This window comes from Dipodomys merriami, unplaced genomic scaffold (assembly GCF_024711535.1).
Source record: "Dipodomys merriami isolate MVZ:Mamm:240054 unplaced genomic scaffold, mDipMer1.0.p SCAF_102, whole genome shotgun sequence".
In the NCBI taxonomy this organism is placed as follows: domain Eukaryota; kingdom Metazoa; phylum Chordata; class Mammalia; order Rodentia; family Heteromyidae; genus Dipodomys; species Dipodomys merriami.
The window spans coordinates 1,549,180-1,563,777 of NW_027202294.1; the positions used below are offsets into that span (position 1 = coordinate 1,549,180).

The window sequence follows — 14,598 nt, forward strand, 5'->3', positions numbered from 1 at the left end:
TAAAACTATTTCAAGAGGAATCTCTTTTTTTTTTTTGTCTGTTGTAGGGCCTGAGCTCTGGGTCCTTCAGCTCTTCAGCTCAAGGCTGGTACTCTACCACTTAAGCCACAGCACCACTTCTGCTTTTTCTGCTTCTGTGGTGCTGAGGAATCAAACCCAGGGCCTCATGCATGCAAGGCAATGCTCCACCACTGAGCCACCTCCCAGTCCCTCAAAAGGAATCTTAATGTCTGGTGTACTATGTTGCCACCAGAACTCTTTGCAATTAGAATTACACAGATCCAAGACCAGCACCATTAAGTAAAACATCACAGAAGCACAGGGTGATTGGTGTTATACACACACACACACACACACACACACACACACACACACACATAAATACACACATATATATATATATACATATACACACACACATATATATATGTATATCCCAAACACACATCACATTTATATGAAAATACACTACTGTATCTATAATAGACTGTGAAGGTAAGGTTTCTGACAAAAGATAAAACCTCACATTCAGTAAACTAGACATGTGAATTAGGATCAAGGAGACAATACAGAATTGTTCAGGCTGCATCTTCTGGCTTAAGGGTGTAGCTCAGTGCAGCATTTATCTAACAGTGAGTGAGGCTCTGGGCTCAACACTCAGTACAAAAATAACAAACAAAGGCAGCAAGTTTTGTAGTCCCACAGACATGAGGTAAACCCCCAACCCAGCAAACTACCACAAGACCCTGCACAAATCACTCAACATAAGGCTTAAGTTCTTAAAATTTGTTAAAACAGGAATAATGCCTGGCGCCTGTGGCTCACACCTGTAATCCTAGCTACTCAGGAGGCTGAGATCTGACGATTGCGGTTCAAAGCCAGCCTGACAGGAATGTCTGTGAGACTTTTATCTCCAATTAACCACTCAAAAACCGGAAGTGGCTCTGTGGCTTAAGAGCTAGAACACTCGCCTTGAGCTGAAGAGCTCAGGGACAGTGCTCAGGCCCAGAGTCCACGATCCATGACAGACCAAAAAACAAACAAACAAACAAACAAACAAAAACCCAGGAATAATGCTCCATTAAGAGATTTAAACAAGGTGATTATATGAAGCACCCAGCCCAGCACCTGGCCCCAAATATTATTGAACTATAAAATTAGCATAATTACTATCTTCCAACCTCCTGAAGCCAGGTGAAAAAAGTTCGAATCATTATGAAGAATACATTCACATACATTTACATAAAGGCAACTTGTCTTTCCAGATTACAAAACCTTCTATTTTCCTCTCCTCAGTAAAGAATGACACTAATTCTGAACAGATCTATACAACAGAGACTTTCTTAATTAGAATGGTAATTTTCAATGAGATCTGGATGATGATTTGGCCAGACTGAGGTTTGTTACACCTGGTATTATTGGGGGTATTTTTGTTTTTTAGAAATGGTGGTGCTAGAAGAAAAAGGGAAATTCTTCAGATCATACCACATATTGCTATTTAACACAGAAAAACAATAGAGGGCTGCCTGATAAAATAATGTCACAATTTAATTTAGAAATAAAGAGAAAAAAGTTTCAAGTTGCACATTTGAAAAAAAAAGAATGGGGCTGGGAAGGTGGCTCAGTGATAGAGTGCTTCCTTCATATGCACGAGGCCCTGGGTTCGAGTCTTCAGTACCACATAAACAGAAAAGGCTGGAAGTGGCACTGTGGCTCAAGTGGTAGAGTGCTAGCCTTGAGCTGAAGAGCTCAAGGACAGCACCCAGGCCCAGAGTTCAAGCCCCATGACTGACAAAAAAAAAAAAAAAAAAAAGAATGACTAACCTGGGCAACATGGTAAAACACTATCTCCAAAAAAGTGCATTGTAAACTTAATTATATCATTATCAAATTGTATTACTACACAAAAATAGTGTCATTTATAGTATGTGAAGTGTTATTCTACAATGTATTACTGTGAAGACTGCTGGATACTAAATCCAAGATATTTTTTGATTTGGTATCAAAGTATAAATGTCATTGTTTTGATTTTTTTGTTTCTTATTCTCAGAGGAGTCAAAACAGGGTTTAAATAAAACAGGGTTTAATAATCTTTTTGTTCAAGAATAAAAGAAGTAGCTGGGTGCTAGTGGGCCAGTGGCTCATGGCTTAATCCTCATGCTTGTAATCCTAGCTACTCAGGAAGCTAAGATCTGAGGACAGTGGTTCAAAGTCAGCCTAAGCAGGAAAGTCTGTGAGACTTCAGTTAACCACCAGAAAACCAGAAATGAAGCTGTGGCTCAAAGTGGTAGAGCATTAGGCTTGAGAAAAAGAGCTCAGGTACAGAGCCCAGGTCCTGAGTTCAAGCCCCACAACTAAAAGAACTAGAAGAGCAACTAAAAGAACTAATGTAACTGACTGATAAGAAGATTAAAGTGACCAAATTCACCCAAAACATCAAAAAAAGCAAAGTGAGTAACCAATTATTCCTCTATTTAAATAATAAGTACCCAGTCTATACTTTGGAGATTATGGTTTAAATTTCCAATTTGCACTAAACTGTTTTTGTCTGCTCTACTAAGCTAAATGCACCTTCAACTTTTACTATCTTCTCAATCACATTCTGTATATAATTTTGGATGCGCACAAAAATGAGATCTTTAAACACAGTACTACTTTCCTAGAATTCATGGGAAAACATTAGTAACTCAATCATTTAAAAAATATTTTTCAAAGCCGGGCGCTGGTGGCTCACGCCTGTAATCCTAGCTACTCAGGAGGCTGAGATCTGAGGATCACGGTTCAAAGCCAGCCCGGGCAGGAGAGACCATGAGACTCCTATCTCCAATAAATCACCAGAAAACCGGAAGTGGCGCTGTAGCTCAAGTGGTAGAGCGCTCGCCTTGAGCTGAAGAGCTGAGGGACCAGAGTTCAAGCCCCACGACCGACAAAAAAAAAAAAAAAAAAAATATTTTTCAAATAATACTGTGTAAGTGGACTAGGGAAGAAAACAGTTCTTCATGAAAACAAGCCCATCACAGGAAATTTGTTCAAGGACAACCAAAAAATTAAAATTAAAATAAGCTTTTAAACTCTCAACAGGAGCAGGATGAATGAGTTCTAAAATGGAACACATGCTCAAATATTAATATATGTAAAGAAAAGAGCCCAACAGGAAGAACAAACTAGATTGTTTTCTGTTTGTGTTTGTTTTTAATTTTAAGACAGGGCTGGGCTGGGAAGGTGGCTCAGTGGCAGAGCGCTTGCCTTGCATGCCTGAGGCCCTGGGTTCAATTCCTCAGCACCACATAAGCAAAAGGAAAAAAGCCGGAAGTGGCGCTGTGGCTCAAGTGGTAGAGCGCTAGCCTTGAGCTGAAGAGCTGAGGGACAGCGCCCAGGCCCAGAGTTCAGGCCCCACGACCGGACTCCCCCCCCCCCAAAAAAAAGACAGGGTCTCCATATGTTGCCCAGGCTGGTCTTATGAGGTTAAGTGTTCCTCCTGCTTCAGCCTCCCAAGGAACTGGAACTACAGGTATATACCATCCATACTTGGCTCAAACTAGCATTAGTAACCCATAAGCGGACATGCAAAAACTCTAAATTAAAAAAAAACCACAATAATTTGCATCAGTATTGGGAAATTCAGTAATAGAATTTCAGAGGCATTTTCGAACATTTCAAGACATCTCTCTGTATTACGGTTATTGCTGTGAAATGAAGGGCGACCCTAGTAGATGGCTTTAATTAAGAGCTTAGTGGTGTTAAGAATAACGACATTCCCAAAAGAAGCCCTGCCACTAGAGATGCTGAACATTTTCTTTTTTGCTGTTTAAGCATCCAGAAGAAAGTCCTCCTGCTTTTAAATGCAAATTACCAAGTGCTGAAGCACATTCTGCTCTGTTTTTTTATATGAAAATTACTGCACTGTGGTCCCTGTTCTGTGAGAACACCATTCAGACAGGAAAAGGGACTGGGAACCAGCACTCACACGGTATGTTCAGATGACCCCCACCACCACCACCAAGGGAGCTGTCACCAAGTATACCTGGACTTTCCCAGGAAAGACCCATCAGCCATCATGACTATATGTGAAGAAGGAACCTTATTTTGGAGGGCAATCAGGTCCTGAATGGTTATACACATTCTCATTTTCATATAAGCCCCTGCATTAGCCTCCTAGCAGTCACAAAGGTGGCTATCCCTAGGTTTTAAAACCACACTAGCTCTTTCCTATGAACTTTCAGAATTTCAATAATTCATCTCATGGTAAAGCAAACAAAACCACAATACAAGAATTGATGTGTTGTAAACACACATCAGATCCTAGGCTTCCTCCTCTTCCTGGTTAAACACACTGGAACAGGGGCTGTTGACTTGGAGGCATGCTTTAATTTAATGTATCAGGCCATCAAGGTTAAAAAGAGAACACTTTTAAACTGCATAGAGTTAGAAAATAAATAAACCATCATTAACGGAGGAATTCATCTGACTGTCAAAGGCTCAAGCTTGCTTCCTGCCAAAACCATGCTTGGTTTAAGAAAAAACACTAATTGTCAGTAAGTCAGTAAATGTAAACACACAGTGAAGAAAGCTTGAGATAGACTGCCTCAAAAGTCATCTTCTTTTTACCTCTAGTCTTTCCAAGTTTTATGTTAATAATCATTTTTTTTCCTAAGGCAGTAACACTCAAAATGAGTGAAGCTTTTATGGTACTTGGCAGTACCTCAACCTCCAGCCACCTCACCCTTCCCCACAGGTTGGGGGACACCCAGAAACTATTTTTTAAAAAAGAAGCACTTCCAATCTTTGAAATATCAGAGTGATTTTTAAGGAGAAGGAAAAGGATTAAATAGACAAGCTATTCAAATGTTTTCCAAATGCCTGTGATCAGATGCCAACCAAAGTGCATAGCGTTAGGCAGCCCCTATTTCACCTACCAAACCCAGAACTCAAACAATGAATGAAGCAGACCCCCTCCAAACCAGCGTCATCCGACACCCCTTTCCCTATAAGCATCGCGCAGCTATTACAAAACCTGCTTTTTGATAAAGGGAAAAAAGTTGATGGCAGCCTTGGGCTTTTAAAGAACCTGCAAATGCTTTCTAGTTCAATCCGTCCCCAAATCCATGCCACCCTTTCAACTTTGCAATTAAGACAGAGAAGGAGAAATTGCGGTCAACTCGCCTTGGGGGGTTGGTCTGAGGGTAGAGGACTCGAGTAGGGAGGAGGATGGAGAGAGAAAGAGCAAGCCAATGAAAGATACCAAAATTTCCCACCTTTCTTAAATTCTTCCAGCATAGCGTCCAACTTGGTGTCATTGAAAACAAAGTGCAAGGGGTGGTTATAAAATTTGGTGATGGTTTTCAAGGGAGTACAGTCATCTGGATCCACGAAGGCCAAGTCTTTGACAAAGAGCAGGTCCACGATGTTGGAGCGCTCTCCCTCAAACACCGGAATGCGAGTGTAGCCGCTCTCCATGATCTCCGACATGGTGTTGAAGTCCAGAATGGCCTCGCCGGTGATCATGAAGCAGTCCCGGAGAGGCGTCATCACGTCCTCCACCGTCTTGGTGCGCAGTTCCAGCGCCCCTTGGATGATGTTCAGCTCCTCCTTCACGAGGTCGTTGTAAGGGTCAGTGACCCGGAGCATCTCCAACAGCTTTTCCCGGTTATACACTGTGCCTATCTCCTGACCCAGGACGCAGTCCAGCAGCTTGCTGACCGGGTAAGAAGCCGGGAAGGTCATCATCATGAAGAACTTGGTGAGAAAGATAGTGTTGGCCCCTACCGCCAGGCCGTGGCGGGAGCAGATGGCTTGGGGTACGATCTCCCCAAAAATGACAATACCGATGGTGGAGACCACCACCGCCACCAGGCCTGAGCCGGCGATGTCGTCGAGCAGGATGGTGAGCGTGGTGTTGACCAGCACGTTGCCCAGCAGCAAGGAGCACAGCAGGTAGTTGCCCTGCCTGCGCACGGGCTCGATGCGCTTGGCATAATTCTTCTCCTTCTCGGTGCCGCAGTTCTGCACGATGCGCAGCTCCATCGGGTCCAGAGCCATGAGCCCCAGGTTGAGGCCGCTGAACATGCCCGACAGGCACAGCAGCAGCGAAATGAAGATCACCTGCAGCCAGAAGGGCAGCAGGAACTTCTTCTCCTCCCCCACGATCATCTTCGTGTCCTCGCCGTCGTGGTAAATCCAGGTGGTCTCGGCCCACGGGGGCGGCGGGAGCCCGGCCACCCCCGCGCCGCCCTTAGCCCCGACGGCCCCGCTGGCGGAGCCCGGGCCGCCGGCTCCCAGGGCCGGTGTGGAAAGGGACGTGCACAGGTAATAGGACTTGCTCTTCTCCATCTTGCGCAGCGGTTTGATCTCGATCTCGATGATGCCCGAGGTGCGGCGGTTCAGGATGATGTGCGGCAGGATGATGATGTCTGAGGTGCGGATGCCGCAGCGCTGGGGGCCGCTGTCCGGCTCCGGCGGCGCGGGACCCCCCAGCCCGCGTTCGCCCGGCGTGTGCCGCCGCCGCTCGTGCTCCGTGAAGGCGATGCGGGACCACGTCTCGTTGTTGATGTTCTGCCCGTACACCCGCAGCTTGACCCGGGTCCGCTCGCTCACCCGCAGCGCCCCCCCTTCCATGAACGACACGTCGTTCGTGTCCTCCAGCCGCAGCCCGATGATCACCGTCTCCTCGTTCTCGCCCGCCGCCGCGCACCCGCCCGCGCCGCAGCAGCAGCTCAGCAGCAGCAGCGGCAGCAGCCGGGCCGCCGCCGGCCGCAGGACCCCCCGGCCGCGGGTGCCCAGGCTGCGGCGCGCCGCCATCTTCCAAGCGGGCAGTGCGGCGGCTGCCTGCCCGCCCGCCATCTTTACTTCGGGTTCACAAGCTCCACAGCCAATCATAGGGCGGCCGCTCCAGCCGCAGCTTCATCCTTCCCACCCGGCGGCGGCGCGAGCGCAGGCACCGGCCCCCCGAGCGAGACCGCACTGGAGCGTCCGCGCCCGGCGCCCGACTGTCCACCTCCCTGACTGACACTGACTCAACGCCGCCAGCTGAGGAACCCCGAGGCCCCGCGGGAGGAGGGAGAGGGAGGGAAAGGAGCAGGCAGCTGCTCCCGCGAGAGGCAGGCCTGCCAGCCAATCAAAAGCAAGCGCCTGCCCTCCCAGCCAGGGGGCTGGAATGGAGGCGTGGTCAGGCAAGGCTCCACGGGCCAATGACAAGGTAAGTGGGCGGGGAGATAGAGGCCACTGTCCTCTGCACGCCAAGTTTCCAACTGAAAGGCGCGTGACTCTTGTGTATGTGCGAGGGGAGGGGGCGTGGACAGCCGGGACTCCAGAGCCAATCAAAGATGAGCGCTGTAGAGAAGGGGGCGGAGTCTCCAGCCCAGCTGCCAATGAAAAGGAGCGGTCCGCGGGTAGGGCGCTCCCCGGGGAGGACTCGGTAGTAGATGCCGGCTTCTAGCTTGGCGGGTTTGGAACCATACCCTGCCGCGCGGGGCTGCGGGTTCTCGCTGCACCGCCTTTCAGGCTCTCCAGTTTTCAATGACCGTGCAGAAAAGACTGCGTCCTCCTGGCCTCTGAGAGTTCCAGAAGCCGAATAAGGACGGCTTCGGGTACTCCTAGCCCAAAAAGAAATCAGGGTAGTGACCATGCCCCCTTCCCCTCTTCCAGTGAGCACCGCTCCTCGGGGAGCCCCAGCACCGGTGCGGACCTGCGGGCTGTGCTGCTGGATTCTGGCGGGGCTGCAAGGCTTCACTTTCCGCGGCTCGTGGTCCCGTGGCGCCACCTCCCGGCCGCATGGACACCCTGCAGTGCTTTCTAGGTCGGCTGCGAAAACCCCAGAAGGTGTAAGCCGGAATTAAAGCTGGAAGGGCCTGGAAGCCAAGAGTAGCTACCACACAGTTGTTTTTCTTACAAGTTGAGCATTCCAAAAATAATTGTTTCCGCCTTTTTGTGTTCCATAAGCACTTTGCTCCCCCCCACCCCCCTCCACCCCCGCTTTTGCAAACACATCAAGTGTTTCTGATTAATTTCTGGTACCGTGAACTTTCAAAATAAATGCAGTGGTCTCCAAACTGATCTCCGATTTTACCTGTGTCTTGCCCTTCTTAATCCAGTGGAATCAGAATCTCTACCTCTTTGGCTCCAATCCCTCTCTTGGTTCCATATCTCACCACAATAAAAGCCAAAGCAGCCGGGCACCAGTGGCTCATGCCTGTAATCCTAGCTACTGAGGAAGCTGAGATCCGAGGACAGCAGTTCAAAGCTAGCCTGGGCAGGAAAGTCCATGAGACTCTTATCTCCAATTAACCACCAGAAAACAGGAAGCAGTGCTAAGGCTCAAATGGTAGAGCGCTAGCTTTGAGCACAAAGAGGCTCAGGGACAATGAAAAGCCAAAGTGGCTATAATCTCCTCTATGGCTCAGATTTGCCCTTACCTTTACCCCTCTAACCTCACTACCAGCTGACCAGCCAGGCTGCTCTGCCAGCTGTTCCATAGTCACTCCAGGATGTCCCCTGGGCTGTCTCCTGAGTCTTTGCACTGTTGTTTGTCTCCTGTGCATGGGACTCTCTTCTCCCAGATGTCAGCGGAGGCTTCTCTCAAGGTGTTGCTAAAAGGCCACCTTATTTTTAATGCACAAATACTCTGTGTATCCTTCATCTCTGCTCTATTTTTCTTCAAAATAAAGATCTCTTACACATTTAATATTCTATGTAAATAATTTCTGTGGTTGATCATCTTTCTTATCCCAAGAACTTTGTCTAATTTATTTGCTGCCATATCATTAAACCTAGGACAATGGTAGGTATTCGAAACACCATGTTAAAGAAAGAAAAGAGCTAGGCACTGGTGGCTCATGCCTGTCATCCTAGCTACTCAGGAGGCTGAGATCTGAGGATCGCAGTTCAAAGTCAGCCCAGGCAGGAAAGTCCATGAGACTTTATCTCCAATAAGCCACTCAGAAAACCTGAAGTGGTGCTGTGGCTCAAGTGGTAGAACACTAGCCTTGAGCTGAAGAGCTGAGGGACAGTACCCAGGCCCAGAATTCAAGATCCACAACTGACCAAAAAAAAAAAAAAAAAAAAACTAAAAGAATTTTTAGTCTAGCCCCAACTCTCATATTACTATATTTGAAAAATTCGTTCAGGTAAAGACAGATTCTCAGACTTGCTATGCAGACATGTCAAGCTGGGTGTCAGTGACTCACATCTATAATCTTAACTACTCAAGAGGCTGAGAAGAAGTGTATCTCAATTCAAAGCCAATCTGGAGCTGGGCGCTGGTGGCTCATGCCTATAATCCCAGCTACTGAGGAGGCTGAGATCTGAGAATCACCATTCAAAGCCAGCCCGGGCAGGAAAATCCAAGAGACTCTTATCTCCAATAAACCACTAGAAAACCATAAGTGATATTGTGGCTCAAGTGGTAGAGTGCTCGCCTTGAGCTGAAGAGCACAAAAGACAATGCCCAAACCCAGAGTTCAAGCCCCACGACTGACAGAAAGAAAGAAAAAAAGAAAGGAAGGAAGGAAGGAAGAAAGAAAGAAAGAAGCCAATCTGGACAGAAAAGGCCATGACACTCCATCTCCAAAATAACCAGCAAAAAGCCAGGCTGAGCAATGTCCCAAGTGGTACAGCAACAGTCAAGCATGTCTAGCAAGCATGAGGCCTCACCCTTGTAGTGACAACAACAAGAAAACATAGCCTTGCCAGGTGCTGGTGGCTCACGCCTGTAATCCTAGCTACTCAGGAGGCTGAGATCCGAGGATCACAAGGCTCACGATTCAAAGCCAGCCCAAGGAGAAAAGTTCCTGTGAGACTCTTATCTCTAATTAACTATTCAAAAACTGGAAGTGGTATGGTGGCTCAAGTGGTAGAGTGCTAGCCTTGAGTACAAAGAGGCTCAGGGATAGCACCTAGGCCCTGAGTTCAAGCCCCACAACCAAAAGAAAAGAAAGAAAAAGCCTTATAGAAATTTCAGGAGAGGCTGGGAAGGTGGCTTAGTGGTAGAGTGCTTGCCTTGCATGCATGAGGCCCTGGGTTCGATTCCTCAGTACTGCAGAAAAAAGCCAGAAGTAGTGCTGTAGCTCAGTGGTAGAGCACTAGACTTGAGCTGAAGTGCTGAGGGACAGCGTCCAGGCCCAGAGTTCAGGCCCCACGACCAACAAAAAAAAAAAAAAAGAAAGAAAGAAAGAAAGAAGAAAAGAAATTTCAAGAGAAAAAGTTGGAATTTTTTAGGGATATTTGAAGTTATATATAAACATGTTCTTTCAACATCAGCTGATTGGAAATGGAGGCTGAGCGAGATGGCACATGCCTGTAATCCAGGTACTTGTTACTCAGGAGGCAGAAATTGGAAGGATCATGGTTTAAGGACAACCAAAAAGTTCGTGAGACCCACATCTCAACAAACAACCTGGGTATGCAATTCAGAAGGCAGAGGCAAGAGCAGGGTGATCCAAAGCTAACACAGGCAAAAACAAAAACAAAAACCCCACAAGGCCTTCATAAAGCACAAAGGGGCTGGGAGTGGTTCTATCTGGTAGAGCAGTTTGCCCAACAAGCCAAGTTTAAACCCTAGAACCAAAAAGAAAAGGAACGGAGGAAATGGAACCAATCTGTAGCTGTAGTATGTTTAAGAGAGAGGATAGCGAAGGCTCTGTTTGCTGAGCCACACTTTTGGGGATAGGAGGGTGGAGAAGGAGGAGAGCCTGCCAGACACACACACATTTCCTGTGCATTTGAGGGAAAGCAACGACAGTTGGGAAAGGGTGGCATTCAGCAAGACTTCAAATGTCAGAAAGGAGGGCTGGGAAGTTGGCTCAGTGGTAGCGTGCTCACCTTGCATGCTTAAGGCCCTGGGTTCGATTCCTCAGCACCACATAAGCAGAAAATTAAAAAAAGCCAGAAGTGGCACTGTGGCTCAAGTGGTAGAGTGCTGGACTTGAGCTGAAGAGCTGAGGGACAGCGCCCAGGCCCAGAGTTCAGGCCCCACGACCGGACCCAAAAAAAAAAAAAATGTCAGAAAGGAGAGGGAAGGAAGGGCAGAGAGCCACAGAGGACATGAGTCTGACCAAGATACACATGTGTGGACATGCCAAAATAAAATCCCCTTGTACCACTAATATTTTAGTTGGTATATTACTTGTGGTGGGATGGGGGAGGGGCTTGCTCAAGGCTGGCACTCTACCACTGGAGCACAACCAGTTCATAAAAATGTTTTGTTTTTGTAAATATAAAGGTGGCTTAGTGGTAGAATGTTTAACTAGCATGTATGAAGCCCTGGGTTTGATGCCTCAGTACCACATACACAGAAAAAGCCACAAGTGTGGTGCTGTGGCTCAAATGGTAGAGTGCTAACCTGCAGCAAAAGAAGCTCAGAGACAGTGCCCAGGCCCTGAGTTCAAGCCCTGGGACTGGCAAAAAAAATCAAAATCAAAATTCATGGAAATGGCGCTGTGGCTTGAGTGGTAGAGCGCTTGCCTTGAGCTGAAGAGCCGAGGGACAGCGCCCAGACCCAGAGTTCAGGCCCCATGACCAACCAAAAAAAAAAAAAAAAAAATTCAGAAAGGTTCTTCTTAGACAGATTATAATAGAAAACAAACCAAGCTCAAATTCACACAGGCCAGTTCTGACTGGTCTTTATCCTGAGTGGTCTGTGTGGGATTGGATTGTTCATGGATTGTTCATGTATACTCAAAATACAGAGGGCAATCTAGATACCTTCCAAAGCCAAGGAGTTTTTCCTTAGCAAGGAGGAAGGGCGCATGTGTCTCTAACTCAGGACTTGTCCCTTAGCTCTTTTCTCAAGCTTGGGCTTCACTACTTGAGACGTCACTTCTCTTCTAGTTTGTTTTCTTTTTCTTTTTGTCTTTTTTTTTCCTTTCCAGACAGCACCTTACTATGTAGCCCAGGTGCGCCTCAGACTTCATCCTTCTGCTGGATTACAGGCATGTACCATGTGTGGTCAGCAGAAACCTTTTATTTTTTTCCAGTTCTGGGGCTTGAACTCAGGGCCTGAACTCAGGGTATTATCTCTGAGCTTGTTTTCCTCCAGGCTAGCACTCTACCACAGCGCCACTTCTGACTTTTTCTGCTCATGTGGTATTGAAGACTAGAACCCAGGGTTTCATGCATGCTAGGCAAGCACTTTACCACTAAGCCACATTCCCAGCTGGGTGTCATACTTCTACACAAATGGATATGGATATGGTCCTCCTGCCTTCACCTCCTGAGCATCTGGGATTACAGGCATGCACTACTAGATCTGGGCCCCAATGATAACACTTTAATTATATCAGAATACAATATCATCAGAGGAAAAATAGGAAGTAGGGAAATGCTAGCATCACCCAAACTTGCCTAGAATCAAATCTGTTGACTCACGAAGAGATTCCTCTGAAGCAACACTCTCCACTTCCCTAAATACATAGAACTCTTTGGGGGCAAATTGAGAATCTCTCACAAGTGAACAAGACTACCAACGTGCTAGTCCAAGAGGCCTTTCCTATTTCCCTCCTTTTTCTAGGTATTTCCTAGATGTGGTTACTAGGGTAGGAAGAGAAAGGGAAAAAAGGAGCTTCTTGATGCTGTGAGAAAACTGCAAGTTCCCTGGCACTGTCCTTCCCGGGAGTCCCAAGCCCAGGGGCTTCAGCTGTCCACGAAGGATGCGAATTATAGTGAACCATGCTAATATGGTGCACTGCTCCTTCTGCTCTGCCTCCTTCTCCTCCCTCCTCACCCTCTCGAGGCTTGTTAGTCCCCTTACAGTGAGGACCTAGGAACTGCCAGGACTCCAAACCTCCACAGTCCTTCCTGTCCTTCCTGAGCTCCCACAGGGCAGCTCAGGAGGTCTTAGTCTGTCTGTGTGTCATTCTCTCCTTTTCTCAGACCTCCAAGGCTCCTCAGAAAAGAACACACCCTGATATGTGGGTGTTAAATCCAAAATGCAAGGAGATATGACAAAGTAAACAGGACTCGAGAAACAAAGGACCTCCACTCAATTTGTCATACCATTTCTAAATGACTCCATGTTGTTGACCAGATATATATGTATATGTGTATATATATATATATACATACATACATACGAGTGTGTGTGTGTGTGTGTGTGTGTGTGTGTGTGTGTGTGTGTGTGTGTGTGTGTGTGTGTATCTGAGGAAAGCCAGGAGGAGGACACAGAATCAAAGGGAAACAAGGGAATCCATACAACAGAGGGGCCCATCCGCTGCACTGGACATTGATGAACACAAACTAAGCAATCAAGGGCAGCTATGGGAGGGAGGGAATGAGAGGGGAAAAGGGAACAGCTGACACTAAGCAAAAGGAAAGAAATGTACATAACACCCAATGTGGACGAATAGTTGTATTGTCAAAGCTCATAGAATTCACAAACATTATAGACCATGATAATTACAATTTGCCTTGGGAAGGTTAAATGTGTTTGTGACTTTTAAGTACCACTATCTCACAATACTGTGAAATTTATATAATCACTTAGTCTCAATAAAAAGTTATTTTAGGCCGGGCACTGGTGGCTCACGCCTGTAATCCTAGCTACTCAGGAGGCTGAGATCTGAGGATCGCAGTTCAAAGCCAGCCTGGGCAGGAGAGACTGTGAGACTCCTATCTCCAATAAACCACCAGAAAACCGGAAGTGGCACGGTAGCTCAAGTGGTAGAGCGCTCGCCTTGAGCTGAAGAGCTGAGGGACAGCGCCCAGGCCCAGAGTTCAAGCCCCACGACTGACAAAAAAAAAATTATTTTAAAAAGATAGAAAAGAACACAAACACACTGCCTGTAATGCAACAGCCTAGGAGAGCTAACTCTGCATAGTGGCCACTAGATTGAAATCCCAGCAGGCAAATTATTGACGTCCACTCATCCTGTTTTTACGCCTTTATTTTTTTTAGGTCCAAGAGCAGGACTCGAACTCAGTACCTGATGCTTTTGTTCATTGGCTGGCATTCCACCAACTGAGCCACGTCTCCAACCTTGTTTTCACTTCCTTAACATTTGCAAACTCCTTTCTGTGAAGGAAGGCCTAAGAGAATGTTCTGAAGCTAAGAAACAACTTGGAATACTTGGCCAGCCTTCCTATCCACCCAGAGTAATGCATGAAAAAAAAAATCACTATTTTAAAAAGGTGACATTGACTTCATGGGCTTCTGCTACATTATTTAAAGGCAAAAACATAAAAACACCTCCTCCACAGAGTTTCCTCCATCACATCCAGTTGAAAGGAATTGTAAGGTTAATTGAAAAAGAGAAAATAAAAGGCAGTAAATAAAAGATGAACTCGTAGGTCTGGGAGCCACACAAGTCATCCTGTGCTTGCTGTGCAAATCTCTCCCCCTGGCACTTGACATTTGGAGTCTAGCATCCTGGAGGAAGTGCATTGGATATTCACAAAGGGAAGGGTGTGAGGAAAGCTTGTGAGCTCAGGGAACAGAGGCTGAACTGCCTGGGGCCCTTTAAGCCCCCCCACCCCCCAATTAGGCTCTGAGTTAGATGTCAAATCACCATAAGCAGCAACCGCATCCTGGTGGCCTCCTGTAAGTCTCCCTGCAGCGCTCTGCCTGCTCTTCTTGGCCATTGCTTGTAATGAATTAAACATATGTTGACA

General features: G+C 46.9%; 1 protein-coding gene across 2 annotated transcripts in view; it reads right to left on the bottom strand.

Moving 5' to 3' along the window:
• Cnnm2 (cyclin and CBS domain divalent metal cation transport mediator 2) overlaps positions 1-7,178 on the bottom strand; it is a 130,737-nt gene extending 123,559 nt beyond the window's left edge. For both annotated transcript variants that reach the window (XM_069994242.1, XM_069994235.1), the window contains exon 1: positions 5,256-7,178. In XM_069994242.1, the coding sequence (XP_069850343.1) occupies positions 5,256-6,876 (1,621 nt within the window). In that variant the 5' untranslated portion in view covers positions 6,877-7,178. The remainder of the gene's footprint in view (positions 1-5,255) is intronic.
• Positions 7,179-14,598: the final 7,420 nt, after the last annotated feature.